General features: G+C 29.7%; 3 protein-coding genes across 3 annotated transcripts; 1 reads left to right on the forward strand and 2 right to left on the reverse strand.

Moving 5' to 3' along the window:
• Window positions 1-325: 325 nt before the first annotated feature.
• On the reverse strand, window positions 326-1,611 carry LOC119684467 (glyoxylate reductase/hydroxypyruvate reductase). The gene is made up of 2 exons (XM_038098512.1): window positions 1,340-1,611; window positions 326-1,280 (listed from the first exon to the last, which is right to left on the reverse strand). The coding sequence occupies exons 1-2, from the start codon at window positions 1,555-1,557 to the stop codon at window positions 377-379; spliced, it is 1,122 nt and encodes a 373-aa protein (XP_037954440.1). The 5' UTR covers window positions 1,558-1,611; the 3' UTR covers window positions 326-376.
• A 1,200-nt stretch (window positions 1,612-2,811) lies between these two features.
• On the forward strand, window positions 2,812-4,409 carry LOC119680557 (CCA tRNA nucleotidyltransferase 1, mitochondrial). The gene is made up of 2 exons (XM_038093451.1): window positions 2,812-3,943; window positions 4,002-4,409. Exons 1-2 carry the CDS (start codon window positions 2,867-2,869, stop codon window positions 4,347-4,349), a joined length of 1,425 nt encoding a protein of 474 aa, XP_037949379.1. The 5' UTR covers window positions 2,812-2,866; the 3' UTR covers window positions 4,350-4,409.
• Window positions 4,391-5,570, reverse strand: LOC119680558 (probable RNA methyltransferase CG1239). The gene is made up of 2 exons (XM_038093452.1): window positions 4,674-5,570; window positions 4,391-4,614 (listed from the first exon to the last, which is right to left on the reverse strand). Exons 1-2 carry the CDS (start codon window positions 5,484-5,486, stop codon window positions 4,450-4,452), a joined length of 978 nt encoding a protein of 325 aa, XP_037949380.1. The 5' UTR covers window positions 5,487-5,570; the 3' UTR covers window positions 4,391-4,449.
• Window positions 5,571-14,805: the final 9,235 nt, after the last annotated feature.

Below are 14,805 nucleotides of genomic sequence, written 5' to 3' on the forward strand. Positions count from 1 at the left end.
ACATTCTAGCTTCACGTTCTGTAAGTTGTTTTAAGGTCCAAATAATTTAAATGAGATAAATGAATATATGTATGATTAGAAAGATATTGGGTATTATACTAAGAAGTTTATATATTTCTTCGTTTTGAGATAAGAGGGTTTTTCTTTTAATTTAGCTGTTAATCTGGAAAATTATTAGATGATATTAAGCACTATTTAATGTTTAAAGTGAAGAATTTGATCAATTCTGCGGCTTTTCTTATAAAAATGTCAGCAAACGTATTCAAAATCCAATTACATATATTTTTATTAAATTCATTTCGCAAATCTTTTAATTACATTTTCATATGTACAGTTTTTAAATAAAAATTAAATGCGAATGCTTTGAAAAATTTGTTTAAATTTGAACTTCTGCAATCATTTTATCACCACTGAATGCAGCCAAAATGTTGCAGGCTGTTATCCGCGACATTTCGATCCGAGTATTGACATCAGCACTGCCGATATGCGGCAATATAACAGCATTGTTAAGTGTAAGTAGTGGGTCGTCCAAGGGTAATGGTTCAGGTGTCGTCACATCAAGTCCAGCACCAAGTATTCGCTGCTCCTGCAGTGCTTCACGTAAAGCGGATTGCTCTACAACACCACCACGTGCAGTATTAATAAAAATAGCATTCTTTTTCATTTTAGCAAAAGCTTCTCTATTGAATATTTCCTTCGTTTCTGGGGTTAGAGCACAGCATGCAATTATAAAATCAGATTCACGTAACATCTCATCGAAACTAACAAAAGCTGCTGAAATCGCAGAAGCTGCCTCCGGTTTTTCTGTGCGTGATGTATATGTTATTTTTGCTGGTTTAAATGGTACTATACGAGCGGCAATTTCCTGTCCAATTCGACCAAAACCGAAAAGACCTACACGTGAACCTTTCAAACCATTACCACACATCCAAAATGGTGCCCATGACTTCCAACCGCCATTGTAGACTTCCTTGTTTGCCTCAAAAAGTCTACGACTAGTGGCTAATAGTAAAGCTAGCGTCAGCTCAGCAGTTGCATCGGTCAATACATCTGGCGTATAACCAACGCGTATACCACGTTTATTACATGCAGCCAAATCAATGTGCTCATACCCAACAGACATTGTCGATATGCATTTAAGTTGTGGGCCTGCTTTTTCTATTACTTCATTATCAATCTTATCCGACAACGTGCAAAAAAGAGCATCTTTTCCAACCACATGATCAAGCAAATCTTTTCTTGCTATAGGATAGCTGCCACTCCATGTTTCTACATTACAACTGTTCATAAACAAAATAAACTAAAATAATTATAATAAAATTATACAGATTACTCTCACCTTTCTTTTAAAAGCTTTAAACCTATGTCAGGTACATCAGCCCGAGTGATAAATACGTTCTTAGGTTGATTGTTCATCTTACGAGATAAGTTCCGATTATGCTTACTGCCATAAAATATCGCTGACGTGTGAAAGGTGTTCCATTTAGGGAGCAACTGGTGCATTCCTATGCAAAATAACTGGTTTTGTTTTGAATTTAAGAAAGTTTTTGAGAACATATGTTCTAATCATTTTTACAGAGTTACATTAGACTTTAATGATTAGAAGTAATTAGTACAAAACATTTGGTACTCTGGAACATGGCAAATACTATATTCCACGCAGTAATAATATTCTGGTATTCTCTATAATAAATTAGGATTGAAAATGTCCTTATAAAACCAAGTGTTTATGCGTTAGGAATACGATTATTTAATATAAAACTACATAACGGACATTTTTCGTTACGGCTATTACAAAATATATTGGTTTGATTACCATTTTCGCACTGGTATCGGTTAATTTTAGTTTAGTTCTGGAAGAATTAATTTATGTAATTAAATTACAAATTAGTTTTTTGCCATGATTAAAATCATTTTATTTATAAATCGTTGACTATATCAAAGCATATAGTTAATGAATCTACTTAATAGAAAACAAATTTTCAAGTTTTAATAACTAAAGAGAATTAATTGATAGTGAACTATAAAATGCTGAACCAAGATAAACCGATTTATCTATAACTAAATATGAATAATTATTTCTTTTTTTTCGGTAGATGGAAAGCATCGAAAGCGACAGAAATGAGCGAAATTTCAGCCATTGGACCGTAAAGGTCAATCCTCAAACCTAATTCCAGTAATCAAGAGAAAGGCAGACATTACAATACATTGTAAACAAGAAAGGAGGATGTTCTTGTTAGGTAGTAACTGTTGACGATTGTAAAGCGGGATTACACGAGCGACATGTACAATGTCGTCCAATTGAGTTGGGTAAAAAATATCAGGGAGAATTCTGTAGTGCTTAGTAAATAGTCTTTGCGCCAGAGATAACATAATGTCATATAATTGATAGATATTAGAAAATTTGTAGATAGAATTGCGATAGAATTAAAATAAATATTATTAATGCGCTTTTATTTAATTCTTAATATAAATTATTTTCTACAATAAAAATTATACGCATAAATATATGCGTTGCTAATAAAATAAAGTTGTTATATATGCATAAATAAAGAAAATATTAATAAATTGTTAACTACAAAATATGCAGCATATATAATAATAATAATTTAAAGTAACTTTAGGTGTAATAATTGATATATATGAGAATTATGATATAAACCAAATAACTTATTAATTGCAATCTTGTAAATTTATTTAAATTTCCATTATGCGATAAATTTGGTATCATTATTAAAAATTTGTAAATGTTGGCAACTCTAATCAGCTGTATTAGCATGTGTTTGTAAAAAAAACAATAACAAAGTTTTGTTGGCTTATTCTGACTTCCAAAGTTATATGTTTTTATTAATAAGTTCAAGAAGTTATGCGAAGAATTTTAATTAGTAGCAATCGTATCATTCAAAGACAGTTTAAACAATATCAAACTAATTTGACAAGTTCTGAATTTATAGCACCTAAAACCATGGATGTGAAATTACAACCAATGGGGGTAGCCACTCGAATGCGAGAGAACCCGGCTTTTACAAAAATTGATTCTCCAGAATTTCGAAGTATATTTACACCGGAACTAAATGCGCTTATAGAAATTTTTACGAAATATAATTATGAAATACGCATTGCTGGTGGTGCAGTGAGGGATATTTTGATGCATATTCAACCAAAAGATGTGGACTTGGCCACCACTGCAACACCTGAGCAAATGAAAAAAATGTTCGAAGAGGAAAATGTACGTTTGATAAACGCAAAAGGCGAACGCCATGGCACAATTACACCACGTATTAACAACAAGGAAAATTTTGAGGTCACAACACTACGTATCGATGTACGCACTGATGGACGCCATGCGGAAGTGCAGTTTACAAAAGATTGGCAATTAGACGCCAATAGACGCGATCTTACAATAAATTCTTTATTTTTGGGATTTGATGGCACTTTATATGATTATTTTTATGGTTACGATGATTTACAGCAGCGGCGTGTAGTATTTGTGGGAGATGCCAGTGTACGTATACAGGAGGACTATTTGCGGATTTTGCGTTATTTCCGTTTCTATGGTCGTATTGCTGCAGAAGCACATAAACATGATCAAGAAACTTTAAGTGCAATAAGTGCAAATGTTGATGGTTTGAAACGTATAAGTGGTGAACGAATCTGGACAGAGCTACAAAAAATTGTGGTTGGTAATTTTAGTGAAGAATTAGTTTTGGAGATGATAAACTGTGGCGTAATAGCTCACTGTGGTCTACCACTCAATCCTAATGTTGTTGAATTTCAACGACTTTGTAGAGATCTCAAAGGATTCAGTACGCCGCATTATCCTATTTTGTATCTAATTAGTTTGTTACATACGCACGAAGATGCAATAAGTTTACATGAGCGATTAAAATTGTCCGCATATGAGAGAGACCTTGCTTTTTTCATAACACAACAAAGACATAAGGTGAACTAGTATAACAAATAGTTTTCATTTTTTAAAATAATTTGTTCTTCTCGCACAGGTTGACACAGAATTAGTAACGTTACAGGATTACCAAAAACTGTGCGTTCATGCATTTGCTAAACGAGATTTTGTTGAAGAATTGTTGAAATACTGCAACAAGAAGAATTTGTACGAATCACTAAAGGCATGGAAAATGCCCAATTTTCCAATTAATGGCAATTTATTAAAGGAACGCGGATGTCCGCTTGGTAAAAAAATGGGTTCTGTAATGCTACAGTTGAAAGTGATATGGGCTGATCATGATTTCTCAATATCCACTGAAGAATTACTTGATAAACATCTTCCAGAAATATTAGCAAAGATTACTCCGCCAACTACGCCAGCAAAAAAAATGAGACAGTCATAGCGATGATAAATATAGACGAATGTGATTAATTTATTATTTTAAAAAAATAAACAATTTATTTAAAAATACTAAATGTATTATTATAGTAGCTCTGCCTAAATTATAATTTTGTAAATATCTGTATTGGTCTTTTGAAGCCCGCGGTACAATCGTCAGGTACGCCCATCAATTCCATATAATTGAAACCCACCTCTTCGCTAAGCAAATAGTCAGTAAATTGTTTAGGAAAGAATTTTATACTTTTATAATTTGACGCAATTTCTTCCTGAAAGATATAATAATAATTTATCAATGTATTATTCACATATTAAGTATATAACTTACACTTAAGCTTTGTCGTTTAGCGTAATTCTTAAAGGTTTGCGCTTCCAATATTAATTTACCGCCACTATGTAGTTGTAGAAACATACGTCGGAAAGCTTGCTTTAAGCCGGCATCACCGAAGTTTAACTGAATCCATTTCGTAACCGAAAGGCATAATATCACATCAAATTGTTGTTTTTCAATTTCTAGCAATATATCGTCCCTCAGCACGTAATTGCCATGCAGGAAGTGTACATTAAACGGAAAGTCTTGTCTCTTGACTGCGTTTTGTTTAGTTCCAGCATAATTTTTCTTTTTCACAATATTCTTAATTGCTTTGTTTATGAGACTTCGGTCAATGTCAAGTCCAACAATACTCTTAACGTTAAATAATTCTGCAACTTTTGTTGTTATGAAGCCACTATTGCATCCAATATCCAATACTGTTTTATTAGTAAATAAATGACTATCGTTTTGAAAAACTGCTAGACGTCGATCAAAAGTTGCGTTATTGCGATAGCCGTAATAGTTTGTGTAATTTCCGTAAATGAACTTTTTATTTGCATCTTTGTATGCTACATTTTTTGTATTTGAGATTTCCAGTCGTTTTTTAGGACTTTTACTTACAAGTGCATTCAGATGATTGTTCTTAAATCCTGAAGGTTCTTGCTCAGACTGTCCATCATCTTTGGATTTTGATGCAACTATTGTTTCATCCAATTTTTGTACTTTAATTACATCGTGACAAGTTGAGACTTTTCGTTTGCTGCCTTTTATTTCATTTGCATTTTCCTCTAAACACATTTCAATAACATCCTCCATTTTATCGTACATATTAAATATATTCTAAACCGCATTTTACTGACGAAATAAACAATGCGATTTTAAACATTTGTCACATAATTCACCACGCTCACATTGACTGACCACAAATCAAAACAAACATGTGGTGAATATTAATTCGCTGAGTGCACACGAAAATATATGTGCGATGTTGCTTATTTCTTGCCGGTAGAGTCGTTTGAATCGCAGCGAGTTCTCTGATAGTAGCGAGTTTTTGTTGGGTTGCTAGCACATTTACATTAATTATTAATGAAGTTAAATAAAGTATATGCAAAAAATTTTAATTAATGTAATTATTACATTAATGTAATTATTACTAGAATAGTCTTTTCAAGTCAAAAATTATTTTAATTAAATACAAATATATTTATAAATATTCTACTGTATTTATACTATTATACTATTATTAAATGTTTTTCATAATTTCAAAAATTATTTTAATTAATAATTATTTAAAAGTTCTTGTTCAGTTGATACTTAATATCTTATTTGGGATACTCATCAAACTCCTTATTGACTTAGACTATAAACCTTGTAACTGCCTTAATACAAAACAATTTACATAGAAATTTAAAAACAAAATCTTATTGCAAAATTAACATTACGTTTACACCGGATAGAATTCAGCAAGATTTTTGAATTCTCACACACTCTCACATTTTCACTAACACATACAAATGATTTCTAATTCTAGACATAATTCTAAAATAATACGTATTTGCAATTGAAACTTGAAAAAGTTTAGTCAGTATAGACTTCAAGTACAATAAATTTTATTAGCACAATAAATGAGATCGAGAAAAAAAAATATTGTCATCCTTTACCAAAAAAATTTAATGTTTCTATGCAAAATGCTATTTTAAGTTATCTAAATCATATAATTTGCACATTAATGAGAGCAACTAAAGAAATGTGATAAAAAATCGTATATAAGAACTTACTCTTTCTACGTTAATGGTAATCAATTAGTTTTTGATTTTAGATGTTAAATCTTAAATCAAAAACTAATTTTTTAAGTAATTTCTTTAATTTAATACAACATCATTGCCTATTTATATTGCAGCCAAGCATGGTTTCAAGCCCGTAGTGATACGGTCTTTGGTTGTTTTAACATACAATTTTTACGTTATTGAAAGAGTAAGATATAAATAAAGACACAGTAAGTGACGCCATCTACAGCCTGAAATTATGCTATGAACTGCAAAGACCGTAATATTGCGAAAACGATAAAATCCGCTTAAAAATGCTGCGTTATTGGATGTTTTCGATAACATAATGTTTTTGTTTAAATTTGTTTTTATTTTTAATTGTTACCCTAATTATTGTTAACATTATAGTTTCTTGTTATAGAGGTAATGTAAGCATTACCATTGCTTACATTGGTAAACAATGCATCTATAGTAATGCATTTTGCATTGCTATAGCAGTATTTGAAAGTGCCCTTTTCTCAACTTTTATATAAAAAATTAGAAAATATTTATATAAATTTTATTGATACATTGATTTGAATGCTTTTAAATAAGGAATTAAATGTTCCAATTAATGATGCAGTAATATATTTAAATTGTGTAAGATAGTTTGTTCATGCATTCTGCGAGCCATTGCAGAATTTATGTTGGTAATTTTTATTAGCATTTTATGTATGTTTATGTTTATGGATTGACAACAGTACTATACAACTTTTAAAGAAATATATCTATTTTAGCTATAGGTTTTGTGCGAAAAATGTTGAGTTCAATATGAGAGCACACTTCAACATGCCAAGAGACATGACATATCTTTTACTATAATAGCATTTGTTGGTGTTGTAACTTTGCAGTTAGGGACTTAATATCTTTAAGACGCCTTTTCTTACCGACCTGACCTGCAATATTAAGAAAATAGTATACGTAAAAAGCAATGGTGTTATGCGTAAAAGAAATGGTGCACAAGCCACTCCAACCTTACAAATCTTCAAGTTTTAAGATGGTAGTGGTAGATTAGAAATAACGTTTGTGTTCACGAAATAACTTTCGTGAACTGAACAACTTTCAGATATTTAAGAACGATTGAATACACATAGCTGCATCTTAACATCTTACTTACCTCCATTATGTCACCCTCATTTGATCCTTATTACGACAACAATATGATAATTTTGAAGATAAATAGAAAATTAAATTTCAAAATAATTTTAAGCTACATAAATTAAGCTGACCCTCAATTGAAAACATATATATTAACACACAAAATAAAATTATGCTGTGTCGATGAACTTCAAGCCTTTTTCCAAAAACTTGGCATACGTGTTCTTTACATCTAACTTAAGTGGAATCTTCTCTTTTGTGCCAAAAACAGTAATGCCTTTATAGTACATATTGTCGTTGCTGACTCTTCTCTGTCTAAAATTCGGAGAATCCAATCTGGACACGAATATGTAAATTGCCTACTGCATTATACCATAGAGTACGTAAACATATGAAACAGAATAGATCGTAAAAACTTTCGAATACTTGAAAATAATATTCCTTCTCATCAGTATCTTTAATCCTTTTAAAAGTTGCGAAACCATGAAAGTATTTGATGAAGAAGATTATACAGGTAATGACGACTGCCATATATAAAATTAAAATACTTGTAAACGAAAAATGCGTTATAATCCATTCATAATTTTGGATGGATCTTCTACCGAAAAATTAGATGGAATTGAATAAATTTTTCTTGCAAAAAAATTTGTGAAAACTAAATTTAATTTTGTTAGAGGATTGTAGGAGAAAGAATATTTAAAAACCATTACTTTTGTGTTGTAGCATCTTAGTAGAGGAATAAATACTGATCTCATTGAAAGATGTTTAAAAATATATCCATAATTAGGTTTTAAAAGTAATAGACGAAAACGATTATAAGAAATCCAAATCAAACCCAAATCTATTGTGAATTAAAATCCTATTTGGCAGAGCCAAGATTGAAATAACAATTGGATTCAGTGCTAATAGGTGACTGGCCAATTGACACCAATGTCGAGAAATTGTACGTTTCTTTAAACCAAATTTGAAACAAAACTGTAGAGAAGAAAAGGAAACAATTGAACATGAACACTTCCTTTGCATATGCCCAATCCCGGCAATATTGAGACATTCTACTATGGAAGTATATAAACTAATGAGCCTAGTGGACGTACTAGGCTAAAGAAACTAAAGAAAAATAATTTTCTTTATCAAAAGTTTTGTTTTTAAAACTATTATATTCACGACCGGGTTTGTGGTAACAAAAACCAACTAAGCAATCATTATAAATAAATATGAGAATATGGGCATAAAAAATAATTTGTGAAAACATGGAGTGAAAGTGGTTTCATAATGTATAAAACTTATAGCATATCATATTTGTTGACTAAATATACCGAATACATGTATATGTTTAATTATGTGTTACAACTATACTTTATATTTCGCTTATTGTGATGTCATATGGTTGACCGTAGGGTGCTATTTATTTCTAAAAATTTTTATTCATTTAATGTTCACAAGAACCTTTTGGTCAACCGGTTTTTAAATAAACAATTCTTAAAATGCAACGGTCTTTTCATCTATGAAAGCATTTGTCTTTGGTCCAGCACCATCAACCCCTTTTGTAGAATTTAGGAATAAAATTTTTGTATTTGAGACGGATGATGCATCATATGTAATATGTATAATAATAACTTTTTTTGAGAATTGTTTTTAAATTATAAAATATAAAATATAATTACTATATAATAATAAAATTAAAAAATATAATATAAAATATGTAAATAAAACTTTATAAAATTTGTGTCCCATAATATACATTTTTTTTGAGTACTAAGCAATAATTTAATATTTTCGTTCTAAATTTTCTTATCTTTCTTATTATATATATTATAAATAAATACTATAGGTTATACTATAGGGTTATCCATTTTGAGTTTATGAAAGTAAACACAAATAATACACTTAGGATTGTGATTTTGACCAATTTCTTACTTTTATTTATTGTTTGGACTTTACCATAATATGTAAAATAATATGTATCTCAATATGAAATGTATCTCAGGGGCCATCTAACAGTAATGGATCCTTATGGCGATATTTTTAATGACTTCTTGGTACATAGTTGGCAATAGATCGGCCAACTATGGTAGCAAATCGCCCGATCTTGTTGACTAATTAATGTTAACAAAACGTGAAATTACACGTCTGTAATATTTCACACTCAACAATAAGTACATGTTGTGTGGCTTGCGTCCTGTTAAACTATGACATTCTATGTCTATATCATTTATTTCGAACCAAAAAAGTTAAAAACCATATAGATGTAGCAATCAAAATAGAAGGTTTATATCACACCCTTGTTATATTTAAAAGCACACATCTCCGCATGCAACTCTATATAGTGTATGTTCAATGGTCTTTCGAATGCCTGGAGAATTTACTGGAAGGGAATTACAGGAAGCAAAATAGATGACTGGATAATTTGTTGACATATCTACTAAGCTAAAAATGAGAGTCATTTTTCAAAGCACTGTTTTTGTCCAACCAATCAATTAACTTATAGACCATGTATTACATGGTATATGTTGTAAAATGGTAAACTTTTTATGAAATATATGATATTTTGAAAGACAATTTGTTTAACATATGTCGCTGAAAAAAACCTACCAAATCAGAACTATTAAATGTACACTCCTTAATTTTTTGAAGTTCTGTACTTTTCTGGGGTAAAAAGTTTTTTTTATTATGTGATTTTTAATTGTATTGCAACAGATATAGTCCTCCGATTGCTGGAGCTGGACTATACTGGATATGTTCCTAATACTTTTCTTTTCAATGTGATATTTTTGCTGCAGTCATTGTCAAAAATTTAATTTCTTGCATTAGTTTTGTTCTTATCAATGATTGATATATTTTACGGAAGAGTGTTCTGATATTTTCCATGTAAAACTATATATAAATCTATTCATTTAATGTTTTAATGCATACTTGATATTAAGATAATAAATTTTAAAGGTAATTTGTGTCAATTTTTGTACGTATTTTTATTGACAAAGTGGAACAAAGGTTTAGGATATTGTTGTGGATAAGGTATTACAGTGTTTTACTTCCGTTGTTATTTGGATGAGTTTAGATGTTAATTATTACTTAATTGCTTTTATTTTGATATATGTTAAAGTGGTCAGTTAGTCCGCGAGACTGGTATCTCTCTACGAGACTGAAGAAGGCACGTACTAATTTACTCCGTTTAGTGCTCCCCCAACTTGATCACTCCACCGGAGATATGGTATACCTCAATGTCTTCTCCCTGCAACTACCGTTTTAAATACCTTTTTCGTTAGCGAAGACTATCGCATTTGAATTTTAATAATTTATTTATAAAATTAGAAGTTACTAGGAAGTTTTTGGTATATTTTGTTGTTGATTAATGCATTGGTAAACTTTTTGACCATGTAACATAACGTATTGTAGTTAAGGTCGATACGCCATTCGATTTCAATTAAAACATTTTGATTTTGATATGGTTAAATTACTTTTAAATATTTTAAGGAATTATGTTATTTTTCTGAACCTTGTTTTTTCTAACAATGAGTCTTTATTTTTAGTATGTTTAAGGTCAAAGTTCAAATAAAAATGGTTAAATATCAGAAAATAGAAGACGAAATAAATACAAATCAGAAGTGTTTTGAACCTTTTTCCCCAGTTTTGCTTTCTCTGAAGTTCGTCTTTAAAATCTATGCCTTAACATGGAATTCCTTACTCACCAATTGATCAGTGCATTAAAGGTTGTTTTTGAGATTTGGCAGAGGAAGTATTATTTATTAAGGGTTGTATTGATTTTAAAATTTATATCCTTGCTAAACGTATACAAGACCCATAAAATTGATATTTTTAAAAAGAAAATTCATTAAAAGATGTGATGGTTTTTTATATTTTCGAATTCCGTTGCATAGTCATTAGTTTTGATATAAAAATTGTAATTTTTCGTATTTATAAAGGCTTCGATGATTTTGCACCCTTTGATACCTGCCTGGATTTGCAATGGGCGATATTTGATCACCTCATAAATTAAATGTATATTCTTTTAAACGCAATGTTACTTCAAGAATCAAAAAACTTTTATAACCATAAATGACATCTTCGGTGAAGCTGTGGGAATTTTTTTATATTTTGTGCAAAAGGTCAGGCGACAGATACTCGGAAGTTACGCACGCACATCCTTTATGTAATATTTGCAAAAGAATGATCGATGGAAGGATTAAATTTTGTATGTGACCTTTTTTGAATATGAAGGGTTTACGCCGAGAAGAATTTCATTTAAATCGATTGATTGAAATTTCTGTTGGTTGTGATTTTTTATTTTATACATTAGTCGCAAATTTGCTATAAGAAATATTTTACTTTTACTTTTAATGAAATCCGATATTTTGCAAAAAGGGTTGAAATAATTTTTTTTAATATGATTTCTCACCCATTTTATAGATATTTTCTGTGATAATATAGAATGGCATCTTCATTGTTCCTCATTTTATAACTGAAGCGTTTAGAATATAATTTATTCAAGGGAACGAAAATATTTATTTTATCTTGTGAATATTTTTAGTCAAAATTTGGATAAAATGTGATTGCATTTTTTCTGCTTATTTATATTAAGTATTTTTTTCGATAATTTTTATTAAATATTTTTGTGCCAAACTATTTCCGATCAAATAGCCATTATTAATATTAGACAAGAAATGTATTAAAGGCATTAGGTATTAACTCTTCAATAAACCCTCTAGTATCAACCAATATTATATAGTATTGTTCTTAATATAATATATTAAATTATATTATATATAAAATAATTTATCATTTAAATTTATAAATAATTAATTTATAATAAATACATAAATTATCCCAAGGATTAACCTAGGTGTATTAGTTCACTATGTTATCGTATAATACTCGAAGGTTAAGACTTCATTTAATAAGATAATCAGAGTAAGGTCAACATAGTAGATATTGCACCGAATATTGACTTTATATTGAAAATAAATATTTATCTTTATTATTTTTATTATTATGTTGAAGCTAGCTGAGTTAGTGCACTTGAGCAGTTTTACTCTCCATTAACTGCGACGTTTCATTAAAACCCCACTCTACGCCTTGACTGGACTATTATTTATCACTTCATCAGATTAAGCAATAATTGACCTCAGACCTGCGTACCTCCCCGGGGCGCCTGTAATCATTTTGAGATTCGATAACGCGGTGTTGGTAAGTCTGTCAGTTTTCGTAAATAATTTCAGGGCTCTATCCTTTATGTATTTTTGATTGGATCAATCTTGAGGTCCCTGAGCATGATTTATAATGCATTTATTTTTTTGTTGTTACAATAAAGCATGCTAACTGTAAAGATTTCTGCTGTTAAACTTATAATAGTTAAATTAATTTAAATTTTTTTTCTATTATTAATACTTATTTTACATTATCTATTTAATAAAAAAAATCTCAATCCTCAATTCTATTTAAAAAACATATAATAATTACTCAACGCATATTTATGGTTAAATTTTTTCCACAATTATATTTTTGAAAAACAAACAAGTCCTGCCTCAAATGGAAATATTACTTCTATTGTTAACCACACGTGCCGCAAATATCCTTTTGCTGACCCTGTCCAAACTGACCAATTTTAAGTATTCATTTAACAAGCAGATCATCCTTTTGTTATGTTGTTGTTTTCATTAAAAAGTTATCCTGTGGAACGTGCGTGGACACTGGTCAGTAATTTTATTTTGCTTTAGGGTTGTTGACTATCATACATTTCTGTTGAAATAAAAATTTTGACCTTTATGGTTTTAGTTAAATTTTTCCAGAAATTTAATTTAATTTAATTATAAGGTAATTTTGGATTTTAAAAAAAAATAAATATTCTGAAATTGGAAATTATTTCTAAATTAATTTATATGAAGTAGTGGAGTAACCGCAATACTAGAAAATATTTTTTTGACAGTGTTCCTGTAGTGTGTGAACTGATAATCTATTCTCTACTGCTACTCTGTATACTTCACTAATATGAAGTACATATTAGTATCACATATTTTCTTTCAATTTACTAAGCTTAGTTATATTTAGGACCGTTCACAGTTATTTGAATAGAAATATTTTTACACATTCTCGTATAGATAATAATCTGTAAAAATAATGTTCATGTGTAATTAGAAGAATGTAACCATAAAGTAACCATTTAGTTGTTAAGATGTCCATGTCTTCGTATGTGGATATAGAGATGGAACAAGACTTTTGATTTAAAAAACTTTAATTACGATCCCTATGGCCGCCACATAATTGCAAATTTTTTTTATCCTAAAATATTAAATGTGGGTGTAAAAGATATGTTTTTCAAGAGAACGCCTTCAATACTCACATAACATGTCCTGTTTTGATTTTGTTGCCGAGAAATGGATGGATGTGTAACATACCTTTTTGGTGTAGAAACCTGATGAATTGACGCACAAGATCATTGGATTTATCACCACTGACATTTTGGTGTGATTATGAGAAGGACAATGTTCATGTGTCCTGATGTGTATTTATATGGACAATCCTTGTACTCTTAATTAAATGAAAACAAATTAATAAGTTGCGGCTGAGGTGTTATCAGTTATGTGACGACAAATTGTCGAAAACTACCTCATAAACATCCAGTATTGTAAGATGTATCGTGTCGAACATTGATATGAAGTTGAATTTTATATCTAATGTAAAGGTATATATATTCTAATATTCTTTATATATAAGAATATATTCTTTATATATTAAAATGAATATTTGATAGAAATCTCTACCATTTTCGTAAGGAACTACAAAATGAATAATCATGTACCCCATCATTTACAACCATCATGAGATAAAGAAGTAAAATATTTTGAAAAATGTTACGTTAGGTTACACTGGAGATCCTAATGATTCTTAGGCATATTGACTCATTGTGTTACTGTACAAGAATTCAAAGGTTTAAATGCCACCTTGAACCTTTAATATTGCTATATATATCTCTATGAACGAAACAACACATTAATTTCATATGAAATACTCTATATACATGTGTAAAGTTATTTCGTAAGTTAAATTAAATTGCATTTACAAAATTGCATAAGAATTGCACCAGAAATTATTTTATTATCATTTAAACCATATTTTAATTATTTTAATTTAAAACTCTAAGCACTCTCTTCGAGAAGTTATCTTAGGAAAGCACCAGGTGTGTTGGTTATATTGACTCAGCATTTTGTAGCTCAATTCGTAGAAAGAAGTTTGAGGTAGTAATACCA

Source organism: Teleopsis dalmanni, chromosome 2 (assembly GCF_002237135.1).
Source record: "Teleopsis dalmanni isolate 2A chromosome 2, ASM223713v2, whole genome shotgun sequence".
In the NCBI taxonomy this organism is placed as follows: domain Eukaryota; kingdom Metazoa; phylum Arthropoda; class Insecta; order Diptera; family Diopsidae; genus Teleopsis; species Teleopsis dalmanni.

Excerpts from the sequence above, each read along its gene's own strand:
- LOC119684467 (XM_038098512.1), bottom strand. The coding sequence starts at position 1,557 with ATGTTCTCAAAAACTTTCTTAAATTCAAAACAAAACCAGTTATTTTGC. Across the intron at positions 1,281-1,339 it reads TTAAAGCTTTTAAAAGAAAG|TTGTAATGTAGAAACATGGA; the intron begins GTGAGAGTAATC and ends GTTTATGAACAG.
- LOC119680557 (XM_038093451.1), top strand. The coding sequence starts at position 2,867 with ATGCGAAGAATTTTAATTAGTAGCAATCGTATCATTCAAAGACAGTTT. Across the intron at positions 3,944-4,001 it reads TAACACAACAAAGACATAAG|GTTGACACAGAATTAGTAAC; the intron begins GTGAACTAGTAT and ends CTTCTCGCACAG.
- LOC119680558 (XM_038093452.1), bottom strand. The coding sequence starts at position 5,486 with ATGTACGATAAAATGGAGGATGTTATTGAAATGTGTTTAGAGGAAAAT. Across the intron at positions 4,615-4,673 it reads CTAAACGACAAAGCTTAAGT|GAAGAAATTGCGTCAAATTA; the intron begins GTAAGTTATATA and ends TATATCTTTCAG.